At 40.2% G+C, this 24,977-nt stretch overlaps 1 protein-coding gene across 3 annotated transcripts in view; it reads left to right on the top strand.

Moving 5' to 3' along the window:
* SLC12A2 (solute carrier family 12 member 2) overlaps window positions 1-24,977 on the top strand; it is a 101,579-nt gene that overhangs the window by 52,040 nt on the left and 24,562 nt on the right. For all 3 annotated transcript variants that reach the window (XM_059693722.1, XM_059693721.1, XM_059693720.1), the window contains exons 10-17: window positions 5,123-5,274; window positions 13,342-13,449; window positions 14,806-14,929; window positions 15,925-16,026; window positions 17,218-17,373; window positions 18,662-18,761; window positions 20,401-20,512; window positions 22,965-23,105. In XM_059693722.1, the coding sequence (XP_059549705.1) occupies window positions 5,123-5,274; window positions 13,342-13,449; window positions 14,806-14,929; window positions 15,925-16,026; window positions 17,218-17,373; window positions 18,662-18,761; window positions 20,401-20,512; window positions 22,965-23,105 (995 nt within the window). The remainder of the gene's footprint in view (window positions 1-5,122; window positions 5,275-13,341; window positions 13,450-14,805; window positions 14,930-15,924; window positions 16,027-17,217; window positions 17,374-18,661; window positions 18,762-20,400; window positions 20,513-22,964; window positions 23,106-24,977) is intronic.

Genomic DNA, 24,977 nt, shown 5'->3' with positions numbered 1-24,977 from the left:
AGTCCCAAACAAGGTGAACCCAAAAAGACCCACACCAAGACACATCATAATTACCATGGCAAATGTTCAGGACAAAGAGAGAATCTTACAGGCTGCAAGAGAGAGACGGAAAGTTACATACAAGGGATCTCCCATTAGATTGTCAAATTATTTCTCAACAGAAACACATCAGGCCAGAAAAGAATGGACAGAAATTTACAAAGTGATGCAAAGCAAAGGACTGAATCCAAGAATACTCTATCCAGCAAGGCTATCATTCAAGCTTGAAGGGGAAATAAGAAGCTTCACAGACAAAAAACGGCTAAGGGAGTTTATCACCACCAAGCCAGCAATGCAAGGAATGCTAAAGGGACTGGTATAAAAAGAAGAAATAAAAACCTCAGAAAGAAAACAGCCACACAAAAAAAGAAATGGCTACAAACAAGTACCATTCAATAATAACTTTAAACGTAAACGGACTAAATGCTCCAAACAAAAGACATCGAGTGGCTGAATGGATAAAAAAAACATGACCCATACATCTGCTGTCTACAAGAAACCCACCTCATTAGAAGGGACTCACACAGACTGAAAGTGAAAGGATGGAAAAATATCTTTCAGGCAAATGGAAAGGAAAAGAAAGCTGGGGTAGCAATACTTATATCGGACAAAATAGACCTCAAAGTGAAGGCCATAACAAGAGATAAGGAAGGCCACTTCATAATACTAAAGGGATCAATACAACAAGAAGATATAACCCTGGTAAACATATATGCACCCAATGCAGGAGCACCCAAATTCATAAAAAAACTCCTGGAAGATATCAAAGGAGAGATCGACAACAATACAATCATAGTAGGGGACTTTAATACACCACTGACAGCACTGGATAAGTCCTCTAGACAAACAATCAGCAAAGATACAGCAATCCTAAATGACTCACTAGATCAGATGGACTTAATAGACATCTTCAGAACACTTCACCCCAATGCCACGGAATATACATTCTACTCAAGTGCTCATAAGACATATTCAAAAATAGACCATATATTGGGTCACAAGCAAAGTATCCCCAAATTCAAGAAGATTGAAATCATAAAAAGCGTCGTCCCAGACCACGATGGCATAATATTAGAAATAAACTACAATAAAAACAACCCAAAATACTCAAACACCTGGAAGCTGAATAGCATGCTATTAAATATTGATTGGGTTACCAATGAAATCAAAGAAGAAATTCAAAACATCCTGGAAACTAATGACAATGAAAACACAACAATCCAAAACCTATGGGACACAATGAAAGCAGTCCTGAGAGGGAAGTTTATAGCTCTACAGGCCTATCTCAAAAAACAAGAAAAAATGGTAGTAAATCATCTAACTCTACAACTCAAAGAATTAGAAAGAGAGCAACAAGAAAACCCCAGAGTGAGCAGAAGGAAGGAGATAATAAAGATTAGAGCAGAAATAAATGACATAGAGACCAAAAAAACAATACAGAAAATCAATGAAACCAAGAGCTGGTTCTTTGAAAGGATAAACAAAATTGACAAACCTCTAGCCAGACTCACCAAGAAGCAAAGAGAGAGGACCCAAATAAACAAAATCAGAAACGATAGAGGCGAAATAACAACAGACCCCACAGAAATACAAATGATTGTTAAAAAATACTATGGACAGCTCTACTCCAACAAACTAGACAACATGGAGGAAATGGACAAATTCCTAGAAAAATACAACATTCCAAAACTCAATCAGGAAGAATCTAAAAATCTCAACAGGCCAATAACTATGGAAGAAATTGAAGCAGTCATCAAAAAGCTTCCAGCAAACAAAAGCCCAGGACCAGACGGCTTCACAGGGGAGTTTTACCAAACATTCAAGGAAGAACTAAAACCTATCCTCCTCAGACTACTACAAAAAATTCAAGAGGAAGGAACACTTCCAAGCTCATTCTATGAAGCCAGCATCACCCTAATACCAAAACCAGGTAAAGACAACACAATGAAAGAGAATTACAGGCCAATATCCCTCATGAACATAGATGCCAAAATCCTCAACAAAATCTTAGCAAATCGGATCCAGCAATACATCAGAAAGATCATACACCATGACCAAGTTGGATTTATCCCAGGGATGCAAGGATGGTACAATATCCGCAAATCAATAAACGTGATACATCACATAAACAAATTGAAAGAAAAAAACCACATGGTCATATCAATTGATGCAGAAAAAGCATTTGACAAAATTCAACACCCATTTTTGATAAAAACTCTCAGCAAGGTGGGAGTAGAAGGATCATACCTCAACATAATAAAAGCCATATATGACAGGCCCACAGCCAGCATCATACCCAACGGACAAAAACTAACACCATTTCCCCTAAGAACAGGAACAAGACAGGGATGCCCACTCTCTCCACTCCTGTTCAACATAGTACTGGAAGTGTTAGCCATTGCAATTCGGCCAGAAGAAGAAATAAAAGGCATCCAAATTGGAAAAGAGGAAGTAAAACTGTCCTTATTTGCAGACGACATGATATTATACATACAAAACCCTAGAGACTCCATCAAAAAGCTACTAGACTTAATACATGAATTTGGCAATGTAGCAGGATACAAAATTAACCCCAAGAAATCTGAGGCATTTCTATACACCAATAGTGAACTTTCAGAAAGAGAGATTATAAAAACAATCCCGTTTACCATCGCACCAAAAAAATTAAGCTACCTAGGAATTAACTTAACTAAAGAGGTAAAAGACCTCTACTCAGAAAACTACAGGACGTTGAAAAAAGATATAGAGGAAGACATAAACAGATGGAAGAACATACCGTGTTCATGGATTGGTAGAATCAACATCATTAAAATATCCATACTACCCAAAGCAATCTATAAATTCAACGCACTTCCCATTAAAATACCAACGGCATACTTCAGAGATCTAGAACGAACTCTCCAAAAATTCATCTGGAATAAAAAAAGACCCCGAATAGCTGCAGCGATCCTAAAAAAGAACAAAGTAGGTGGGATCTCAATACCAAATATCAAGTTGTATTACAAAGCCACTGTTCTCAAAACTGCCTGGTACTGGCACAAGAATAGGCATATAGATCAATGGAATAGAATAGAGAGCCCAGAAATCGGCCCGAACCAATACGCTCAATTAATATTTGACAAAGGAGGCAAGAACATACAATGGAGCCAAGATAATCTCTTCAATAAATGGTGTTGGGAAAATTGGACAGATATATGCAAGAAAATGAAACTAGACCACCAACTTACACCATACACAAAAATAAACTCAAAATGGATAAAGGACTTAAATGTACGACAGGAAACCATAAAAATTCTAGAAGAATCCAAAGGCAACAAAATCTCAGACATATGCCGAAGCAATTTCTTCACTGATACAGCTCCTAGGGCACTTGAAACGAAAGAGAAAATGAACAAATGGGACTACATCAAAATAAAAAGCTTCTGCACAGCAAAAGAAACCATCAACAAAACAACGAGAAAACCCACTGTGTGGGAAAACATATTTGCCAATGACATATCTGATAAGGGCCTAATCTCCAAAATTTATAGGGAACTCATACAACTTAACAAAAGGAAGATAAACAATCCAATCAAAAAATGGGCAAAGGACCTAAATAGACACCTTTCAAAAGAGAACATTCAGAAAGCCAAGAGACATATGAAAACATGCTCAAAGTCACTAATCATCCGAGAGATGCAAATCAAAACAGCAATGAGGTACCACCTCACACCTGTCAGACTGGCTATCATCAACAAATCAACAAACGACAAGTGCTGGAGAGGATGTGGAGAAAAAGGAACACTTGTGCACTGCTGGTGGGAATGCAGACTGGTGCAGCCACTATGGAAGACAGTATGGAGTTTCCTTAAAAAACTGAAAATGGAACTCCCATTTGACCCTGTGATCCCACTTCTAGGAATATATCCCAAGAAACCAGAAACACCAATCAGAAAGGATATATGCACCCCTATGTTCATAGCAGCTCAATTCACCATAGCTAAGATCTGGAAACAGCCTAAGTGCCCATCAGTAGATGAATGGATTAGAAAACTGTGGTACATCTACACGATGGAATACTATGCTGCTGTAAAAAGGAAGGAACTCTTACCTTTTGCAACGTCATGGATGGAACTGGAGAGCATTATGCTAAGTGAAATAAGCCAGTCAATGAAGGAAAAATACCACATGATCCCACTCATTCATGGATAATAGAGACCATTATAAACTTTTGAACAATAATAGATACAGAGGCAGAGCTGCCTCAAACAGATTATCAAACTGCAGCGGGAAGGCCGGGGAGGGTTGGGGGGCAGGAGGTAGGGGGGTTAGAGATCAACTAAAGGACTTGTATGCATGCATATAAGCATAACCAATGGACATAAGACACTGGGGGATGGGGGAGGCTAGGGGACTGTCTAGGGCGGGGGGAAAAAATGGACACATATGTAATACCCTTTGTAATACTTTAAGCAATAAAAAAAAAAGCAAAAAAAAAAAAAGAATTATTAGTACATGGTTAATCTTGTTTCGTCTATACCCATTCACTCTGCTCTAAAGGTTATTTCTAAGCAAACCACAGATAACATGTATTTTCTTAATATCAGGTTAGACTTATTTGAGACAAATGTTTAAATAGAATTATAATTTATTAATATTCAAATTGTTTTCCTGTACAGAAGAAATTACCTGAAGTCTGATCTTTGATAGGTTTCAAATATAAAGTACTTGAAGTATAGGAAAATGCTTCTGCCATGTGGAACTCTTTGAACACAAGGTTTTTATATTTGCTTAAGGACACATTAACCAAATAGGCCAGGGAATAGTTTTCCTAATATACCATTTATAAACAACTATATTTCACAAGCTTAAGTGTATATGTGTAGGTACTACTCTTTGTAAGGTTCTATTTCATTAAGATATTGGGGACAATGATGCTTTCCCAGTTCTGTTCCACATAAAGCTATCTTAACTGTAAATGCAGTGTGTGCTAATATAAGCAAGTTTATATGCAGTCAGTATCATTTCTTTATGGGTATATATAATTTGAAATGAACATAAACATTAGCTATATTATCTGTTCTCGTTGTCACTTGTGCTTCAGGTGCTTGTGTTGTTCGGGATGCCACCGGGAACATTAATGATACTATTGTGACAGAGCTAACAAACTGTACTTCTGCAGCCTGCAAATTAAACTTTGACTTTTCTTATTGTGAAAGCAATCCTTGTTCCTATGGCCTAATGAACAACTTCCAGGTGAGTATTAAATTTATATTATACACATTCTATACTTATCTAAGGTCAGACTACTATCAAATCTGACCATTCAGAGTACAGCAATAACTTAGAAAGGAGGACTGTTTTTATATTATATCTAGATTTTTTTTTAAAAGACTGTAGGTAACTAACTGGACAAACAGAAAAATATGAAAAGTTAAAATCTGAAGCCATTCAAGAGCAGAAGGACCTCCAAGGGTAATACCAAGAGTATAATATATGTAGAATACTGTTTCAGAAAGGAAGAAAGCATCAGAGGCATCTCACATATGGTTATGTTTGCTGAGCCTATTTCTGGATTCTCTGCCTATTCCATTGATCTGTGTGTCTATTCCTCCACCAATGCCATACATTATTGATTACTGTAGTTATAAAAGTCTTAAAGTCAGATTGATTGATTTTTCCCATTTTATCCTTTTTCAAAATTGTTTTAGCTATTTTAGTTCCTTTGCTTTTCCATATAAATTTTAGAATAATCTTATGTTTTTATTCTATCTGCAAAAAACTTGTATATCAATTTGGGGAGCATTGACATATTTACTATGTTGAGTGTTCCAATCCATGAACACAGTATGTTTTTCCATTTACTTAAAACTTCTTTGATTTCTTTCATTAGCATTGTGTAGTTTTCAGAATACAAGTCTTAAACATATTTTATTAAATATACACCTAAGTATTTCATTTTTATTTTGAGCAGTTTAGATCCAAACTAACCGAAATGAGTTTAGTTTTCTAATTAAAGTATCTCAATTACTTTAAATATAAATACTCCTTTAAAAGTACTGGTTTTATATATATATGCCTAAGTGACCCTTATGACCGAATGACCGGAACGGCTGGTCAACCAGTCGCTATGACACGCACTGACCACCAGGGGCAGGCACTCAACGCAGGAGCTGCCCCCTGCTGGTTAGCTGGTTGGTGTGCTCCCAGAGCCAACCGCCCGTGGTCCCTCCCCCCGGCTGGCCGGCCCCCTGGTGCTAAATCATTCATAGACGACCAGCTTCTGGGTCAGAGTTTCATACAGAGCAGAGCAGTCCCCTTGCTGCGATCTATTGAAAATCAGCCCTCAACACAAGGGTTTGTCTTGCTCCTGTCCTCTCCCTTCCCGGGGGGCCACCCACCTGCCATGGTGGTAGCACGGCGGCAAGGGAATGGGGGCGGGGGGGGGGAGAAGGAAACTGGGAACCACTGGGCGCCGATGGCAGTGTCCTTTCCTTCTGTGCCCAGCAACCATCTCCCAACACCGCCAGGACCTTTGGGGCCTAGGCTGGGACAGGGAACCAGGGGTGGGTGGCAGAAGATGCGGCCTCTTTCCCAATGGGGCCAGCGGCCAACCTCCCACAGTCCCTCCCCCCACCGGCCCCAATTAGCCCTGATAGCCAGCCAGGCCTAGAGACACTGCCCATGCATGAATTTGTGCACCAGGCCACTAGTTTTTTTTAATAAAAGTTAATAGGTTTTAGAAACTGAGAGTCTATATATATAAAGAGCCAAGGACTGTAATATCCAAAATGACTTAAGACTTGACCGAACACTGGAAGTCAGTCCTGCAGTCAGTGCTGGGTTGCCATGGTGACCCAGCACTGACTGCTGAGGGGGTTGCAGATCAGGCCCAGAGAGAGGCATGGAGAGAGAAGCAGGGTCTGATCTACAGCCTCAGTGGCAGCTGTTGATCAGCCCTTGTCCCTCTTTCTCTCCAGGCCTTGCCAGCAGCCGTGGGGGCTGCTGATCAGCCCCGCTCTCTGATCAGGCCCGGAGATAGGCCTGGAGACACTGACTGGCATAGAAACCAACCAGAATCAAATCTGGGTGAACTGTGAGGAGCCAATGGCTGCCTAGGAGGTGGAGCATTTGACGCTGACTTGCATAGAAACTGACCAATCAGAACCTAATCTGGGTGAACTGCGAAGGCAGAATCTAAGATGGGGGCTGAGGAGGGGTTTTAAGGGCAACAGCTGTTTGGTGTAAGGTGTAAGAAAGGGGTTTCATTTTTTTTCATGATCAGTTTGGCAGTATAGTGCATATAGCTGGCTATCAGTCCAGATATAGGGATTATGTGTTTTTGTTTGCCAAGAGCATCTCCTCCTCCTGAAAAAGGCTCCCCCCACCCATTTAAGCAATCCTATCCTATATAATCTATCTATACTAATAATCTATACTAATAAAAGGGTAATATGCTAATTATATCAGATCAAATGGCCATCTTCAGGACATCTGACTTCCTTCTGGACAAAGCCATTATGATGGAGACCAAGGCAGAGGCAGTTAGGGGCAATCAGGCCAGCAGGGGAGGGCAGTTGGGGGCGAGATCAGGCCAGCAGGGGAGGGCAGTTGGGGGCAAGAAAAGGCCAGCAGTGGAGGGCAGTTGGGGGCGAGATAAGGCCGGCAGTGGACGGCAGTTAGGGGTAATCAGGCAGGCAGAGGCAGGTGAGCAGTTAGAAGCCAGGGGTCCCAGATTGTGAGAGAGATGTCCGACTGCTGGTTTAGGATATCCCCTAAAGGGTCCCCGAATGGAGAGGGTGCAGGCGGGGCTGAGGGAAACCCCCCGCCCCCATGCATGAATTTTGTGCAGTGGGCCACTAGTAGGTTATATAAAGGGAGAAGGAGACCTAACTAGTTTGCCTTAGTGGATAGAGCACTGGCCTGCAGACCGAAGGGTCCTGAGTTCAGTTCTGTCTAGGGCAGCCGTGGGCAAACTATGGCCTGCGGGCCGGATCTGGCCCGTTTGAAATGAATAAAACTAAAAAAAAAAAAAAAAAAGACCGTACCCTTTTATGTAATGATGTTTACTTTGAATTTATGTTAGTTCACACAAACACTCCATCCATGCTTTTGTTCCGGCCCTCCGGTCCAGTTTAAGAACCCATTGTGGCCCTTGAGTTAAGAAGTTTGCCCACCCCTGGTCTAGGGCATGTACCTTGGTTGCAGGCTCCTCCCCACCTGGGCTGCATGCAGGAGGCAACCAATTGATGTGTTTTTCTCACCTCAGTATTTATCTCTGTCTTTCCCTCTCTCTAAAAATCAATGGAATAATATTCTTGGGTGAGAATTAAAATAATAAAAAATAATAAAAAATAAAGGGAGAAGGAATTACGAAGATAATTTTGAGAGCTGCTTGTTAAGTCATAGAATGCTAGAAGGAAAATAACACAAAAGATGTAATAGATTCAGGAGACTAAAACATCTATTTTTATAATAGATATAAATTTTTATAATAGATGGTTCTACTAATTCAAAGTAAAAATTTTGCTTCCTAATGTTTTCCCAGTATTATGTAAACACATCAAGCAGAATAGTCGAGGATTTAATATATTTCAGAAAATTATAAATTTTATGTAGAATATATAAATTTTATATAAAAATCTGGGACTTAAATTTTTAATGGCATTATTTTTATTTTCTATTGTATCATTTCAAGCAATTGACTACACTTTCTGTGGTTCCAAATATTGAACTCAATTATGTAACAGAAGTTTGTTTTTGCTAGTCACAAGACTAGGCAAAATCATAGGAATGAAAGAAAGTATTCATGTCCAACTAATGATTCAGGCCAATTCTGACATTGATATTGTGTATGAAAGGCACAAATGTTGGTCTCTGCCCAGTGACTGAAATGCCAATCAGATTTCTGCGTTGCTGCCTTAAAATAGAAAAGTACGTTGTCTTTATCAAGTCTAGTACGGACTCATTCAAATAAAGAGGAGTTTTGTATACATAAATCTGATTTTCTAATTAATCGAAATGAAAGAGAGAGAGAGATTGCCTCCATCTATGTGCCCCTACCGGGACTGAACCTGCATCCTAAGTATGTGCCCTCACACTGGGAATCAAACCTGAGATGACACTGTAACCAATTCAGCCACACCTGCCAGGGCTCAATTTGGTATTTTGACAAATTTCAAAAATGCAGAAAGAACAGTGCAATGAATATCTGTGTACCTACCCTTCACTTATATTTGCTAGCTGTTTATATTTTGCCCCATTCCTTTCTATGTATGTCTATTCTTTCTCCTCTCAAACATATAAGAATAAATTGTAGACATTGCAACATGACAGTCACTTTGAAGTATTTAAAACATTCTGTACAAGCACAGTACAATTATCCCATTCCGGCAATTTAATGTTGATGAAATACTTCTATCTAAATATACCATATTCATATTTCTCTGCTTGTCCCACAAATGTCGCTTATAGCTATTTTTCCCACATTTAGGATCCAAACTGGGATCATGAATGGCAGTTAGTTACCATGTTATTTTAAAATCCTTTAACCTAGAGGAGTCCCTAATTTGCCTATTTTAATCTTTCAGTATGCTGACACTTTGAAGAGTTAGGGCAGGTGTTCTGCATTGTACCCCTCAGTTTGGATTTATCTGATTGTCTTATGATCTAAATGATCTATCCATTTTTTTAAAAAAGACTTCATTATTGGGAAATGTTTGAACATGTACAAAGATAGGGAAAGCAAAACAAACATTCAAAAAACATAATACCAATTTATTAACATCCAAAAAATAACCTTCCTGATGGAAGTATATCACATCACCTTGAAATATTCTTGCTAGAAAATTTATACTTCAATCTGATTAACTCCATATCTACTGAGCAGTTGGCTAAAATTCAGAGGTGAGAAGAAACAGGTTAAACAACAAAGTGGAAATGCTGTCAGCAAAATCCAGAGTGGGGGGGAGGTTTATAGGAGAAACGACATAAAAATAATAAAATGTAAAGGAAAAGATAAACCTGCATATTTAAAGAGACTTTTAAGAGACACATTAAATGTAAAGTATAATCTTTTTGCCAATCCTGATTTGCATAAACCAGTTTGAAAAGCAAGAAATGAGGGACAATTTGGGAAATTTGAATGCTGTGTGGCTATTTAGTGCTGTAAAGAAATTAATTTAGTATTTAAGCAGTGACAGGGCTTTGCAGTTACAGGTTTTAAAAGTTCTCACTCATCTATATATATAAAAGCCTAAGCGACTGTCCAGCCGTTCTACTGGAAGCTGTGATGTGCACTGACCACCAGGGGCAGATGCTCAACACACAGGCATGGAAACATGAAACGGACTGATGAATCTCAGTGGGAAGGGGAGAGAGGGAAGGCCGGGAAGAGATTAACCAAAGATCTTATATGCATATTAGAGGCCTGGTGCACGAATTCGTGCACTGGCGGGGTCCCTTGGCCTGGCCTGCGGGGATCAGGTCAAAACTGGCTCTCTGATATCCCGAGGGGTCCCGGACTGCGAGAGGGCGGTTCTTGGGTGATGCACCCTGGAATCGGGCTCCGTCCGCTCTTCTCCCAATATTGTGTCACTTTCTCTCTGTATCTGTCTCACTTCTTTCATCTCACTTTACCCTAAGTTTGGCAGTAACTGATGACTTGTGGTCATTTAACTGCAAAATGTAATTATTTAGCAAACAGGATATACTTAGCCTGGAATATAGTTGGCCTAGGGCAGGATCCTGCTCAATGTCAGGCTCCCATGCAGGCCCTTCCACCCAGGTGGAGTCCTGTGGCGGCGGGAACCTCCTCCTTCCCACCTGAGCTGCTCTTTCGCCTCCTTCCCTTCCCGGAGGTTGCCCACTGGTGCTATTGTCCAACCAGAAGGAGGGAAGCCACAGCCAGTTTCCCAACTGAGACTGGTAGCGGGAAAATATGCTATCTCCACTGGAAATTGATATTAAGTGGATTGCCCAGCATGGGTGCCAGATGTCGGGGCTATAGCCAGTAGGTCCTGCATTTCTCATTATTTAACTAATTGAATCTGAAAGTTTCTGTAAGGCCAAGACCCACGACCTCTGCAATGGGCAGAGGACTCATGCACCTGTGGGGTCCCTTGGCCTGGCCTGTGGGGATTGGGCCAACATCCCCTGAGGGGTTCCAGATTGTGAGAGGGTGGTGTCTTGGGTGGTGCACCCCGGAATTGGGCTCCTTCCTCTGGCTCCAGGTGCATCACCCGGGAACTGCAGCTGCCAAGTCACCCCAGCTTGGCAGCTCCTATGTTCAGTGTCGGCCCCGATGGTCAGTGCGCATCGTAGCTACTGGTCAGCCGGTCTAATGGTCGTCCAGTTGCTTAGGCATTTATATATATAGATGATATCTGTAGTTTGATTGACCATAATGTGCAGATTGGCCCTGAGTAGGTCATTGTTGAAACTAGGTGATGGATCCTTAGTGGTTCAATATGCTCTTCTGTCATTGTGTGTCATCCTAATAAAAGAGAAACATGGTAATTGGCATACGACCGCTACCCTTCCCATTGGCTAATCAGCGAGATATTGAAATTAACTGCCAGCCAAGATGGCGGCCGGCAGCCAGGCAGCTTGAAACTAACATGAGGCTTGCTTGCTTCAGTGACGGAGGAAACCAACGCTCCCCGCCTGCTTTGCCGGCCTCTGAGCCTGCAGTTTAAGAAACATTGTAACGAATATAGAAGCTAAACAAAACCCCAGAAACCTGCTTTCAGCGAGCCTGGACCTCAGAGCTGGAGTTGATACAGAGATTTGATTATAGAACCGAAACAAACCAGATACCTTTTTCAGCAGCAGAAGCCTCAGAGCTGGAGCCAGAGCTAAAGCTGGCCCAGAATAAAAAAAAAAAGGAAAAAAGGAGAAGTTGGGAGCTTCAGTCGCCTGCCAGCCTGAAAACAGCCCTCAGCCCCTCACCCAGACTGGCCAGGCACCCCAGTGGGGACCCCCACCCTGAAGGGTGTGTGACCAGCTGCAAACAGCCATCATCCCCTCACCCAGGCTGGCCAGGCACCCCAGTGGGGACCCCCACCCTGAAGGGTGTGTGACCAGCTGCAAACAGCCATCATCCCCTCACCCAGGCTGGCCAGGCACCCCAGTGGGGACCCCCCACCCTGATCCAGGACACCCTTCAGGGCAAACCAGCCAGCCCCACCCATGCACCAGGCCTCTACCCTATATAGTAAAAGGGTAATATGCCTCCCAGCACCGGGATCAGCGGAGCCGCGAGGCCTCCCGGCACCGGGATCAGTGTGACAGGGGGCAGCGCCCAAACCCCCTGATCGCCCTGTGGCTCTGTGTGTGACAGGGGGCGGGGCCACAACCTCCCTATCCGCCCTGCTCTGTTCATGACAGGGGAAGGCGCCCCAACCCCCTGATCAGCCCGGCTCTGTGCCTGATAGGGGGGAGCTCCCTAACCCCCTGATCGCCCTGCGGCTCTGTGTGTGACAGGGTGCGGCGCCTCAACCCCCTGATCAGCCCTGCTCTGTGTGTGACAGGGTACGGTGCCCTAACCCCTCCCTCCCCCCCACGGGCCCTGCTCTGTGTGTGATGGGGTAGAGCCATAACCTCCCCATCGGCCCTGCCCTGAGTGTGACAGTGGCGGCGCCCCAACCCCCTGATGACCCTGCTCTGTGGGTGATAGAGGGCGGCGCCCCAACCCCCTGATCCACCCTGCCCTGAGTGTGACAGGGGGCGGTGCCCCAACTCCCCTATTGGCCCTACTCTGTGAGTGACAGGGGGGAGCTCCTCAACCCCCTGATCGGCCCTGCTCTGTGCATGACAGGGGGGAACTCCCCAACCCCTTGATTGACCCTGCTCTGTGCGTGACAGGGTACGGAGCCCCAACCCCCCAAATGGGCCCTGCTCTGTGCGTGACAGGGGAAGGCGCCCCAACTCCCCAATCGGCCCTGCTCTGAGCCCGACCAGGGGCTGCACCTAGGGATTGGGCCTGCCCTCTGCCACCCGGGAGCAGGCCTAAGCCAGCAGGTCGTTATCTCCCGAGGGGTCCCAGACTGCGAGAGGGCACAGGCCGGGCTGAGGAACCCCCCCCGCCCAAGTGCACAAATTTTTGTGCACCGGGCCTCTGGTTTATTTTATAAAATAAAAAGTTTTCTAAGGTAAGTGCTAGTGGTCGATCTATTTCTGAATTTGTAATGCCCATAACAATTTATTAGTGTTTACTATTATCAAATTTTCCCCAATATTAGTCTCCTTCATTAGAATAATGATGTAAAGTATTATGTTCTTGTTTTTAAGACTTATTTTTCTATTTTATCACTTTTTTTTAAGGTAATGAGCATGGTGTCAGGATTTGCTCCATTGATTTCTGCAGGTATCTTTTCAGCCACTCTTTCATCTGCATTAGCATCCCTTGTGAGTGCTCCCAAAATATTTCAGGTAAGTACTTTCATATTACAATCTTTATTAAAGGAGAGTTTAGGCAATATTGTCTGAGATTGTTAATATTTTTAAATGAATTGCTTCTGTCAATCCCAGATGTATATTATTATAACACACATACACACACACGACTGGTATATTTAACTTTATGCATATGAATGTGAATATATATATATATATATATATATATATGTATATATATATATATATATTTGAATATATATATTTATATAACATTTGTGCATTTACATACAGTTAGAGTGCAGTCTTTGAATTGTGTTTCTGGAAGTAGTAATAAATTTTTGCTTTTTTGGATATTCTCTGTTAGCATAAATTTTCATAATGTTGTACCAAAGATAAGGAGTGCGGTCCAAGACCATAAATCAAAAGAATTAAGGTATCTTGTTTCCAATAGCATGACGCCAACCTAAATGTTTTATTTTACAGATGTCTGAATGCCTAATATGTGCTATACATTGAGTATAATGATGAATGAGATAGATATTATCTCCTTTTAATGAGCATTAAATGAATAGCTGATACTGAATAGGAAGTATTTTTTATTACTAAATCGAATCAACAAAACGTTGATTCTGCAGCTTTGTTTTTAATGTTGTAGTTGTAGCCAGTTAGTACAGTGAAGATTTAGGATATCTTTCTTAAAACAGTTTTCAGGCCCTGGCCAGTTTGGGTCAGTGGTTAGAGTATTGACCCAAAGACTGAGGGGTTGGAGGTTCGATGCTGGTCAAGGGCATGTCTCAGTTGCAGGCTGAGTCCCCGGCTCCAGTTGGAGTGCATGTGGGAGGCAACCAATCAATGTGTCTCTCTCACATAGATGTTGCTCTCTCTTTGTCTCTCTCCCTCTCTCCCACTCTCTCTAAAAATCAATGGGGAAAATATCCTTGGGTGAGGATTAACCACACACACACACACACTCTCAACCAGTTTCTAGTAGTGTTTTAAGAAAAATAATTAAGTTCTGTAATTAGGATTCTTATCTGCTTTAAGTCTAGTATTTGGACTTGTTGTAAAGCAGTTCCCATCTCTGTCATACTTCTCAAGCTTCTAAATTTCTTTTATTTGTATGCCTTCTTTCCTGGTTCCTTCTTCATAAAGAATTTCAGCATGGGGAGGGAGTAAGGTGGATAAAAACTTTTGGTATTCTATACTCTTTCTGATTCTTAAAATGTTAAGACTCTCCTGTACAGTATGTAGGTGAAGCAGTATGAGATAGGGGAAATTAAGAGGACAAAGAATTAGAAACATGGACTCCATTCCTGACTAACCAGTTGTCAGTATAAGCAAATCTGTATGTCAAAATGTTTCATTTTATTGTTTACATTTTTTCATTAGGCTCTATGTAAGGACAACATCTACCCAGCTTTCCAGATGTTTGCTAAAGGTTATGGGAAAAATAACGAACCTCTTCGTGGTTACATCTTAACATTCTTAATTGCACTTGGATTCATCTTAATTGGTTAGTCAAATAAATGGTGTGCTAATGTAGGTTTTGGTGCATTTATAATGTTAGCTCTAAACATTGAATTATTAAATAATAAATAATGCTACTTTGCCTAGTTTACTAAATTAGTTTCTGATCAAATGAAAGAGTGTTTAAAAAATACTGCAAATAATAGCACTCAATACATATTTTCTTAAATTTTTACTATCACTAAGTCCCCATTAGGGGTAGAAAGAACTCTTAGGTTGTTGTCCCTAAAAAAAAATTTAATAATAGCATAAAGAAAAGGATTTTAGGATCGCCCCTAAAAGTGGGGCCTCTACTTATCTGTTCTTTGCCTCTGATCACCAGTCCATTCGACTTTTATTAAAAGTCTGATTATACCACCAGGTGTGGAAACTAACTCTCATGTACTGCTAGGTATGTATTTGGTATAGCTGCTTTTTGAGAACAAGTTGGCAACATTTAGTAAAGTTTTCCGAAATTCAGCAATTCTCTCTAGGGGAATGTACCCTATAGAAACTTGCATTTGTGCCCATATACAAGAATGTTTTAGTGTTAATTATAATAGTAAAAAATGGAAGCAACCTGAATATCTATCAGTGGAAGAATGAAACTGCAAAATAATATTTAGCAGTAAAAAAGAATGAACTTGGTTTTTACATATCAATATGGATAAACTTCAAATATAGAAAGTGTGAAGTCGAATTTCATGTAACTTTTAAAATACCCCAAACATTACTACATAATACTGATTGACTATGTATGTAGTAAAACTATATAGCATTGGAAAAAGAATATGCCAGTTTTGGAAGAGTGATGTATACAGGGGGTTTCAACTGTACGTTTCAGATTTGATTTCTTAAAAGTACATGAAGTATACATGGCAAAATGTAGTTATTAAATCTAGATGGCCAATATGCCATTATCTAAAGTTTTGAAATAATTCATAATTTTGAAAAGTTAAAAATGTCTAATATGTCAATAAATATGCCTTGTTTCTTTTGCAGCTGAACTGAACGTTATTGCTCCAATTATCTCTAACTTCTTCCTTGCATCCTATGCTCTGATCAATTTTTCAGTATTCCATGCATCACTTGCAAAATCTCCAGGTGATTTTACACTTTTAAAAAGTTTTTTAAATGTAATGTCTTTGATTCTAGAGGAAATAAAACACATTTTAAAAAATAGTATGTGTGGGATTAGCTCATTAATGCTCAGTCTGCCTTTATAATTGAGTCAAATTGAGTCTTCAAAGATCTCTTTATTGTGAACTTTACTGATAATATTCTGTATTTTGTTTTAAAAATCTGAGCAGCACTGTGAAAGACTTACTTTGCTTTTTTGTTTTATTTTTGTTTATCTGCTTTCTCTTTCAGTTCTAAGAATATTATGATACTGGGGGTCCAGTGCATAAATTTGTGCACCTTGAAAGGAACTGTGGGCCGCAAGGCTGTGGTGGGCACAGGGGCGGGTCTCGGCCAGCCCCTTCCGCTGTGGCCCCTGGTCCCCTGTCTGCCAGCAGCCCTGCTCCCACCACCACCACTCCCATGCGCTGACAGCCTCCGTCCTGTTTGCACCTGCTGAAGGCGCAGAGCAATTAGGGCCGGCGCCAGTAGCAGGTACAAGCAGGATTGGTGCCATCAGTGGGGGCGAATGGCGGCTGCTGCCCCGATCACCCCTCAGGAGCTGGGAGAGGTGGAGAAGCCCTCAGGGGCAGTCAGGGCCAGCAGCTGCTGCTTGCACACGCTGATGGCACCAAGCGATTGGGACTGGCACCAGGGGCTGGCAGTGGGTACGAGCAGGGCTGGCACCAGCAATGGGTGCAAGCGGGGCTGTTGCTGGCAGTGGGTGTGAGAGGTGGCTGCTGGCCCCGATTGCCCCTCAGGAGCAGGGGGAGGTGGAGAAGCCCTAAAAATCAAGAAAGAAAACCACCACACTATTTAAGACTCAATTTAAACTTCTTTTTAAAAAACCATCTTTAGTTTTAAGTGTTCACTATGGTAGGTTGATTTACACTTTTTTTGGTAAAGAGTTTATTGGATACAGAACTAGTAAGATAAAATAATGTGGAAGTAAATAGGTGTGCCCTTTTCATGGCTGTCAAGAATTGTGAAATTAAATCATGATCTATGATCTATGACTTTACTGTTATGTATTAGTTTTATACTTACTGTTTAAAGCCCTCTCTTGGAGCAGCCATAAAGAAAGTTATTTTTTGCATACATATGAACTATTGTCTAAAGCAGATAGATGATGTATGTGAGTGACTTGTATTAATCTATTTTATTTGTTATTGATAGGATGGCGTCCTGCATTCAAATACTACAATATGTGGATATCACTTATTGGAGCAATTCTTTGTTGCATAGTAATGTTTGTCATTAATTGGTGGGCTGCATTGCTGACATATGTGATAGTCCTTGGGCTATATATTTATGTTACCTATAAAAAGCCAGGTCAGTAACCTTTTCTATTTAGTATTTCAAGCTACAAACATTAAAAGTTCTTTGTTATTTTTCATATCTAAGCATCATCTGATATATAATTAAATGGTACTTTGTATAGCCAAATTGGCCAGGGCTGTATAAAACTTCAAATATTTTATTTCCAAATACATGTAGTTTTAATGAAAGAATTGTGACATTTTATTCTATGGAATTCCATTCTTTTCCATAAATTAAATTTAATTTTATTTGTAGGAAAATAACAAAATCATATATTTAACATTCTGTTGCACTCAACAAATTTTAAAATTATTATTTGAAAGGCTTTGATTTGCAGTATTATAGAAGCTTGATAGCTTAATAAGCATATGTATGTATGATCGATCTACCTACTGTACCTACTGTAATACCATGGAATTCACAAAATACCAGAAGACCTATTATCTTCCCACTAGTTTATGTGTGGTGGGGAAAATTGGACAAACATGTTTTAACTGGAAAATGGTCACAGATTACCTTGAATGTGTTTTATTAATAACTGTTGGTATATCTTCACATAACAGGATGCTAAGATATATTAGGATTGGTCCACTATTCACTATGGTGACCTGTAACACAGAAGAAAGATCCAGTGATATAGGTTTAAAAGGTTTTGGCTTAACAGAATAGATTAGGAAGAAATTACAAGAGTAGTTGCAGTGTAGTTGTGAGGAAACATTTCGTAATTATAATACTACAGGATGAGGTTTTGGATTACAGTGGTGGCTTTAGAAATGAAATGGACAAAGGATACTATTTTAACCACCTTAGAAGCAATAATTTCTCTAATATGCTTATTAAGTCTCTAGAGTAACAAATGCCTAAAATCATTTGTGTTTAGGCTGTTTATCAATAAGAAAAAAATTTGCCTATTAAAATAACTTAAAATTGTTAAGTACTATAAATAACATTTGGAGAGCTGCCTCTTTTCCTTTCAACCTTTGGCAATATAAACAATAATTTTAAAATGTTTCCTTTATTTATAAAAGACTCTTGAATTGCACCCATAGCATGTCTGCGGCCCTGTCATCTCCGTCTTTTCTAAATTGTACTCTCTCTTTAAATGCAATTATAGTTCACATTAGCATTTTCTTAATGTCATGCTGTGAACTTGAATTATTAAAAGTTTCAACTATAATAGTTTATTTTAGCAACTGACTTTTTAAATGGGAAAGCATTGTTTACTTCTCTGTGTGTCTCATTGGTTACTGATTGGCTGTTAATATTGGTGTTCTGCTGCATGAACACTATCTTCCCACAGATGTGAACTGGGGATCCTCCACACAAGCCCTGACTTACCTGAGTGCACTGCAGCATTCCATTCGACTTTCTGGAGTGGAAGACCATGTGAAAAACTTTAGGTAAGTGATAAGGTAATATAGAAACATTTGTCTTTGGTGGCAATCAGTTATTCACTTATTGTTCGGTAAATTTTTATATACTGATACTTCATGAGAAGTTCTCAAAAAGTATACATAGAATATTTGTTGTTGTTGGACTTGGGCAGTTAATTCAAGAACAAGGTTGAGGTTCTTAGTTATCAAATTTTACAAAGAGGTAAATTATCTACAAAATATCATCTGAAAACTTCTATTTTTATATTTTTTCATTGATTTTTAAATTTTATTTTCGAGAGAGAGTGGAAGAGAGGGAGGAAGGAGAGAGACAGAGAGAGAGAGAGAGGAAGAGAGAGATATCACTGTGAAAGAGATACATTGATTGGCTGCCTCCCACACATGCCCCAACCAGAGCCAGAGATTGAACCTGAAACCCAGGTATGTGTGCTTGAGCGGAAATCATATCTGTGATCCTGTGGTGCTTGGGCCAACACTCTAACCACCGAGGAGCAACAGTGGTCAGCTTCCTTATTAAAGGACACATCCTGGAAACAGGAATATCATGTGGGCTGTAAATCAGTCATGAGGCTAGTTTTAGCTGCTAGGAAGGCTAAGAAATGTAATCTGTACCTGGGAGCCCACCTAACCTGCTAAAGCTCAGATGGGGACAGTGGACTATATTAGCAGGCTGGGCCATAGAGGATGATTTCACGTTTGATTGCTCCAAAGCAGTTCGGGAGACAGAATTGGTTTTTTAGATAACTTGCTAAAATTATGAATGTTAGTATATTTTCCATTTTTATTCAGGCTTTCATGCTTATTTTATGAGTACAGTCAGTAACTACCGTAATAATTAGTGATTAAAGCAGAATTTTTAGTCTATTTGCTTTTTGTTATTTTGTTTTAATTGTACAAATTCTTGTTTTAAAGAATTTTTGCTTATCTGTTTGAACTTATAAAAAGGATACCTAAATATTTTTTCATCAAAAAACTGATTTCTATTTGTAGTCAGGGAAAATAAATATGAAAGTCATGCCACTGTTATTTTAATTGAATTTTGGCTCTCACCATAATTAATTAGATTCAAAATGTTTAGTCCAAATAGAAGCCATAAAAGCCTTTTTTTCACCATAGGTGCATTTACTTATATGGCAGCAGCCATAAAAATTAAGCTAGAATGGAGAGGGCTAATATTACAAAGCCGAAGTAATTATCATGTCATCAAGCTAAGAAGGACAGTCACCTGTTTTTTTGTACATGAAGGCAAGGCCATGCTCTGAAGAAGTTCTGTGAATTCCATGAAAGAACTGGGATATTTATTACCTTTACAAGATGCAAAGTTGTTACATAATTTTTAATCAGTATGGTTATTTCCTTCTGTAATACCTACCAGAATCTTGATGTATCATATTACCTATTACTTTCGAAGAACATTTGGCATGATGTTTGTTCTAAGAAGGTTCTGTTTCTGCATTTCTCATATAGCAAGAAACCCTGACTAAAAGTCATCTTTTATGAGAATCCTGTGGCATGTGTCTTAAAGACACCTACATGAATGAGATTCTAGTGTAATAATATATTCTTAGAGAAACAACTTAAAGTCATGTCTATGTTACCAAAAACCTAAACTCTAATTTTGTTTTTATTTTCAATCGTAAATTAGGCCACAGTGTCTTGTTATGACAGGTGCTCCAAACTCACGCCCAGCTCTACTTCATCTTGTCCATGATTTCACAAAAAATGTTGGTTTGATGATCTGTGGTCATGTACATATGGTAAGTGTTTGTTTTGTTTTCTATATTAAAACATTTTTTACTCTGTATGTAATTTGTGGGGCTTTCTAGACCTGAAATAATTTGATAAGATAAACAAATCTGTTGCATGTATTTTTTTAAAAGGCAGTTATTTTTGTCAAAATATTTTTGCTGCTAAACTGTCTTAAAATCTTATTTCTAACACGATATTAGAATTTGAAATCTTAATTGTTTTTCTTATTTATTTTGGGTAGATTTTAGCAACCTATATTGCCCTTATGGAATGGTTTGGTTAAGCAAAGTAGCTTCTTGATAACTAAGTAAGGGAGCTAAATGAAAGGTAGTATGTATTTTTTCTTACTGATATTTCTCATAAAGTCCTGAGAACACTGGGAATATTTACTTACCAGAAAAAAAAGTTGGAGGAGGTAGACAAATCACCATGAATATCTCTAGTATCTACACTAATAAAAGAGAAAAATGGTAATTGGCATACGACGATACCCTTTTCATTGGCTAATCAGGGTTATATGCACATTAACTGCCAACTATGATTGGCAGTTAACTGCCAACAAGATGGCGGTTAATTTGCATATGTAGGCACAATGCAGGGAGGCGAAAGGGAAAGCAGGAAGAAGCCCCCTGCCACTGACAGTGATCAGAAACCCAGGGGGGAACTAAGAGCTGGGGGGCAGGGCAAAGGCGGCCCTGGGGCTGCCTTTGCCCTGCCCCCCAGCCATGATCGGAGAATCAGGCGCCTGTGCCGCCCTGGCCAGTGATAGCAGGAAGTAGGGGTGTAGCCAGCGATGGGAGCTGGGCACGGTCGAAGCTGGCAGTCCCGGGAGCTAGGGGTCCCTTGCCTGGGCCTAAAGCGAAGCCCACGATCGCGGGGCCGCTGCAGCTGTGGGTCCCCGCTGCCCGGGCCGGACGCCTAGGCCAGAGGCGTCAGGCCTGGGCAAGGGTCCAATCCTGCGATTGGAGGGTGATGGCGGTCAACACCTAAGGGCTCCCAGTATGTGAGAGGGGGCAGGCTGGGCTGAGGGATACTCCCCCCCCCACCCAGTACACGAATTTCGTGCACCGGGCCCCTAGTCCAGTATATAGGAAGAATAGAGCGAATGCTGAATTTCCAAGTTCAAACACTTTTAATTACTCATTAATTTTTGTTTTAACCATGAGTAAAACAATATTAAAAATAGTGGTAAGCTTTTGTCTAAAAGTAGTTTTCTGTTTTTTGGCCTCTTGGCTATTGAAAATAGTCACTAGAAGATGGATCACCTGTTCTGCATAAGTATTGGAGTATTTATCAGGTTAGCTTTTCTCCCAAGCTCTATTGTTTGGTGCTAGAAATGTGTGTTGTATGCCCATGTCCAAGCCCCTGCTAGAGTTGCTCTTCTACTTAAATAGTAGCAAAGTCAAAGCTGTGTTGTGTGTGTAGGGTGGTGGAAGAAGACATTTAGACACTGATCCCATTTGGGACCTGAGGAGTTTCCTAGTTTGTCTCCAAGTTCATCAATTCAAGTTGGGATCTTGAGCACAAGAAATTAGATATGGGGCAATTTTTCTATGAGGAAAGATAAGTTGTATTTTTCTTTTGCGTATTCATGTGTAATTAGGGAATGCTCTTAAACTTATTTTTAGATTTTTGCTTTATACATTTGTATGTAACATATTTATGTGTTGCTTGCAAGGATCAAATTGAATTGCAAGTTTAAAAAGCTCATTTCCTGCCCTGGCCAGTGTGGGTCAGTGGCTAGAGTGTCAGCTTGAGAACTGAAGGGTCTTGGGTTTCATTTCTGGTGAAGGGCACACTCCTGGGTTGTGGGTTGGGTATCTGTCCTCTGTCAGGCCCGTGCGAGAAGCAACCAGTGGATGTCTCTCTCTCACCCCATTCTTCCTTCTCTTCCACTCTCTAAAAAGCAATGGAAAAAAATATCCTCAGCTGAGGATTAACAATAAGAAAGAAAGATGTCCTTTATTATTTCATTGTTTAACAGAAGTATGAAGAAAAAATGCATTTATATTGTATAGCTGACTTTGATTTTCAATGATATTTCTAGGTTACTGAAAATTAATAACAGACATTTGGGATAAACAGAGAACAAGCTGGGAAACTTTCTGTGGAACAACAGAAAGCTCTTTTTTTCTGCATAATATTTTCTCCAGATTCGATAACTTCTACTTGCATTTACTTAAACCAAAAAACTTCTTGTTTTTCAGTCTGTGTTTCTTTCTCTTCTATTCTCTCTTCTACAGGCACTCCCTGTGTGCCTTTACTATTTCATCAACTCCATCTTTTTATAATCAAGTATTGGAAAGAATTCACTTACATGAAAATGAAATGCCGTTATTATACCTTTCTCCCCAGCCCTCAATGTTTAGGCACCTTGTTTAAGCCAATATAATAGATTTTTATAAATGTGGAATAGATCATCTTTCAATTAAAGGTATTATTAATATTTTTACCTTACAGGGGCCACGAAGACAAGCCATGAAAGAGATGTCCATTGATCAAGCTAAGTATCAGCGATGGCTTATTAAAAACAAAATGAAAGCCTTTTATGCTCCAGTACATGCAGATGACTTGAGAGAAGGAGCACAGTATTTGATGCAGGTAAATTTCTTATGTCTTCCAAATGACATTTTAGTTTATTGTAAGCTTTTAAAAACTCTTATGCTAGGTTTCATTCTTCATATTGATATAGATGGTAAACCTTTTAAAAAATCTTTATTAAAGTAAATTAAGATTTGTATAATTTGAGAGTTAAAGGGACTATAAAAACAATGTGCTTTTGGCTTATTGAAGAACCTATTATCTTAGCCTATTTCTCTAACCTTATTGGGTTTGTTTTTGTTTTTTTGTAGGAGTATGATGTAATGGAAGCCCTTATTTATTTTTTTTTAAAAAAATTCTAGTTCTTTATTGTATTTCTCACTATTTACTAGTACTAAACTTAGACTTCTTTTTCAGTTTTGTGTATAGCATAGTAGCCCGATTGTGGGATTTAGAGTCAGCTGTAGGGTTAAAGGCTAGCACTGCCACTTCCTTATTATGGATTTGGGACTGAGCAAGTTAACAAAATACTCTGAAACTCAGTTTCCTCTCCTCTGAAACTCTAAAGGTTGTGGGAAGAAAAAAAGATGGGTTGATACAGTGTTTGCCAATAAATTTTTATAGGAATCCCTTTCTTCAAAAAAAGCTTTCTCATTGTGTTAATTGTGGAGCTATTTTGCTAAATAGAAGTTGGAGGCTCAGTACTGTCATCTAAGCCCTTTCTGTTTTGTGTTTCTTAAAACTTGACAAACATAGGGTTAACAATAGGTTAGGCCAGTGGTCGGCAAACTGCGGCTTGGCAAACTGCGGCTCGCAAGCCACATGCGGCTCTTTGGTTCCTTGAGTGTGGCTCTTCCACAAAATACCGATTTCTGCGCATGGGCCACGAAGTTTCAATCGCACTGTACATGCGCGCCTGCACGTGCTATTTTGTGGAAAAGCCACACTCAAGGGGCCAAAGAGCAGCATGTGGCTCGTGAGCCGCAGTTTGCTGACCATGGGATAGGCAATCCTCAGGATTCATAAGAGGTGAGAGTGGGGTTGCTTTGGCAGATATCATGAGACTATAGTAATTAAGACACTGTGGTGTTGAAGTAGCAATGAAAGAAATCAGAAGAAATAGAGCCACCCATTTAGGAAATTTAATATTTGACCGAGGTGGCATTGAAAGGATCAGCTGGAACAATTGATTATCCATGGATTAAAGACCTGTATGAAAGGCAATTTTTAAAATCTTTTAAAGTATAGGGAAGACTTTTTAAAAAATGAGACAATGCTTTCCTGCTTATAATGAAAACGAAAAAAAGGAAGCCACACACCAGAGATAGATCAGAATATACAGGGTGGGTTTACAGTTATAAGTACTTGTATTATTATTTGCTAACTATCATATTATTTTCCAAACGAACAACTGTAAACCTACTTTTGTCCACCATGTATAAAGCAATACTATCTACATATATAAAATCCCAGTATGCTAAGTGTCTGACCGTCTGACTGGTCGCTATAATGCACACTGACCACCACGGGGCAGATGCTCAGTGCAGGGGCTGCCGTGATGCGCACTGGCCATTTACAGAGAACAGCACCACGGACCTGGCTCCCACAAAGCAACACTCAGCTTCCCCCAAGTGAGTCACAGGCCCTGCCATCACCCCAGAGCAACACCAAATCTCAGCCCACACTGCAGAGACCCCATGGCACAAAATGTGGCCCACAGCCCAGCCCAGCCCAGAAATGGTGGCTGTGGGCACCAGGTAATGACATCACGTAGCAACGCCCGGCTTCCTTTCTCTAGCGACTAGCCTCCTTGGAGTTTGTTCAGCCCAGGAACACGACTTGCTTTATAGCCAGGCGGAAACATTTTACACTTTAACCAAATGTCTGTGAAGTGTTTTCCTACGTCTCATCTCATTTGATCCTCACAGAAGT

Source organism: Myotis daubentonii, chromosome 4 (genome assembly GCF_963259705.1).
Source record: "Myotis daubentonii chromosome 4, mMyoDau2.1, whole genome shotgun sequence".
NCBI lineage: Eukaryota > Metazoa > Chordata > Mammalia > Chiroptera > Vespertilionidae > Myotis > Myotis daubentonii.
The sequence above is the reverse complement of the archived record's forward strand: the minus strand, read 5'-3'. Positions and strand labels throughout refer to the sequence as shown.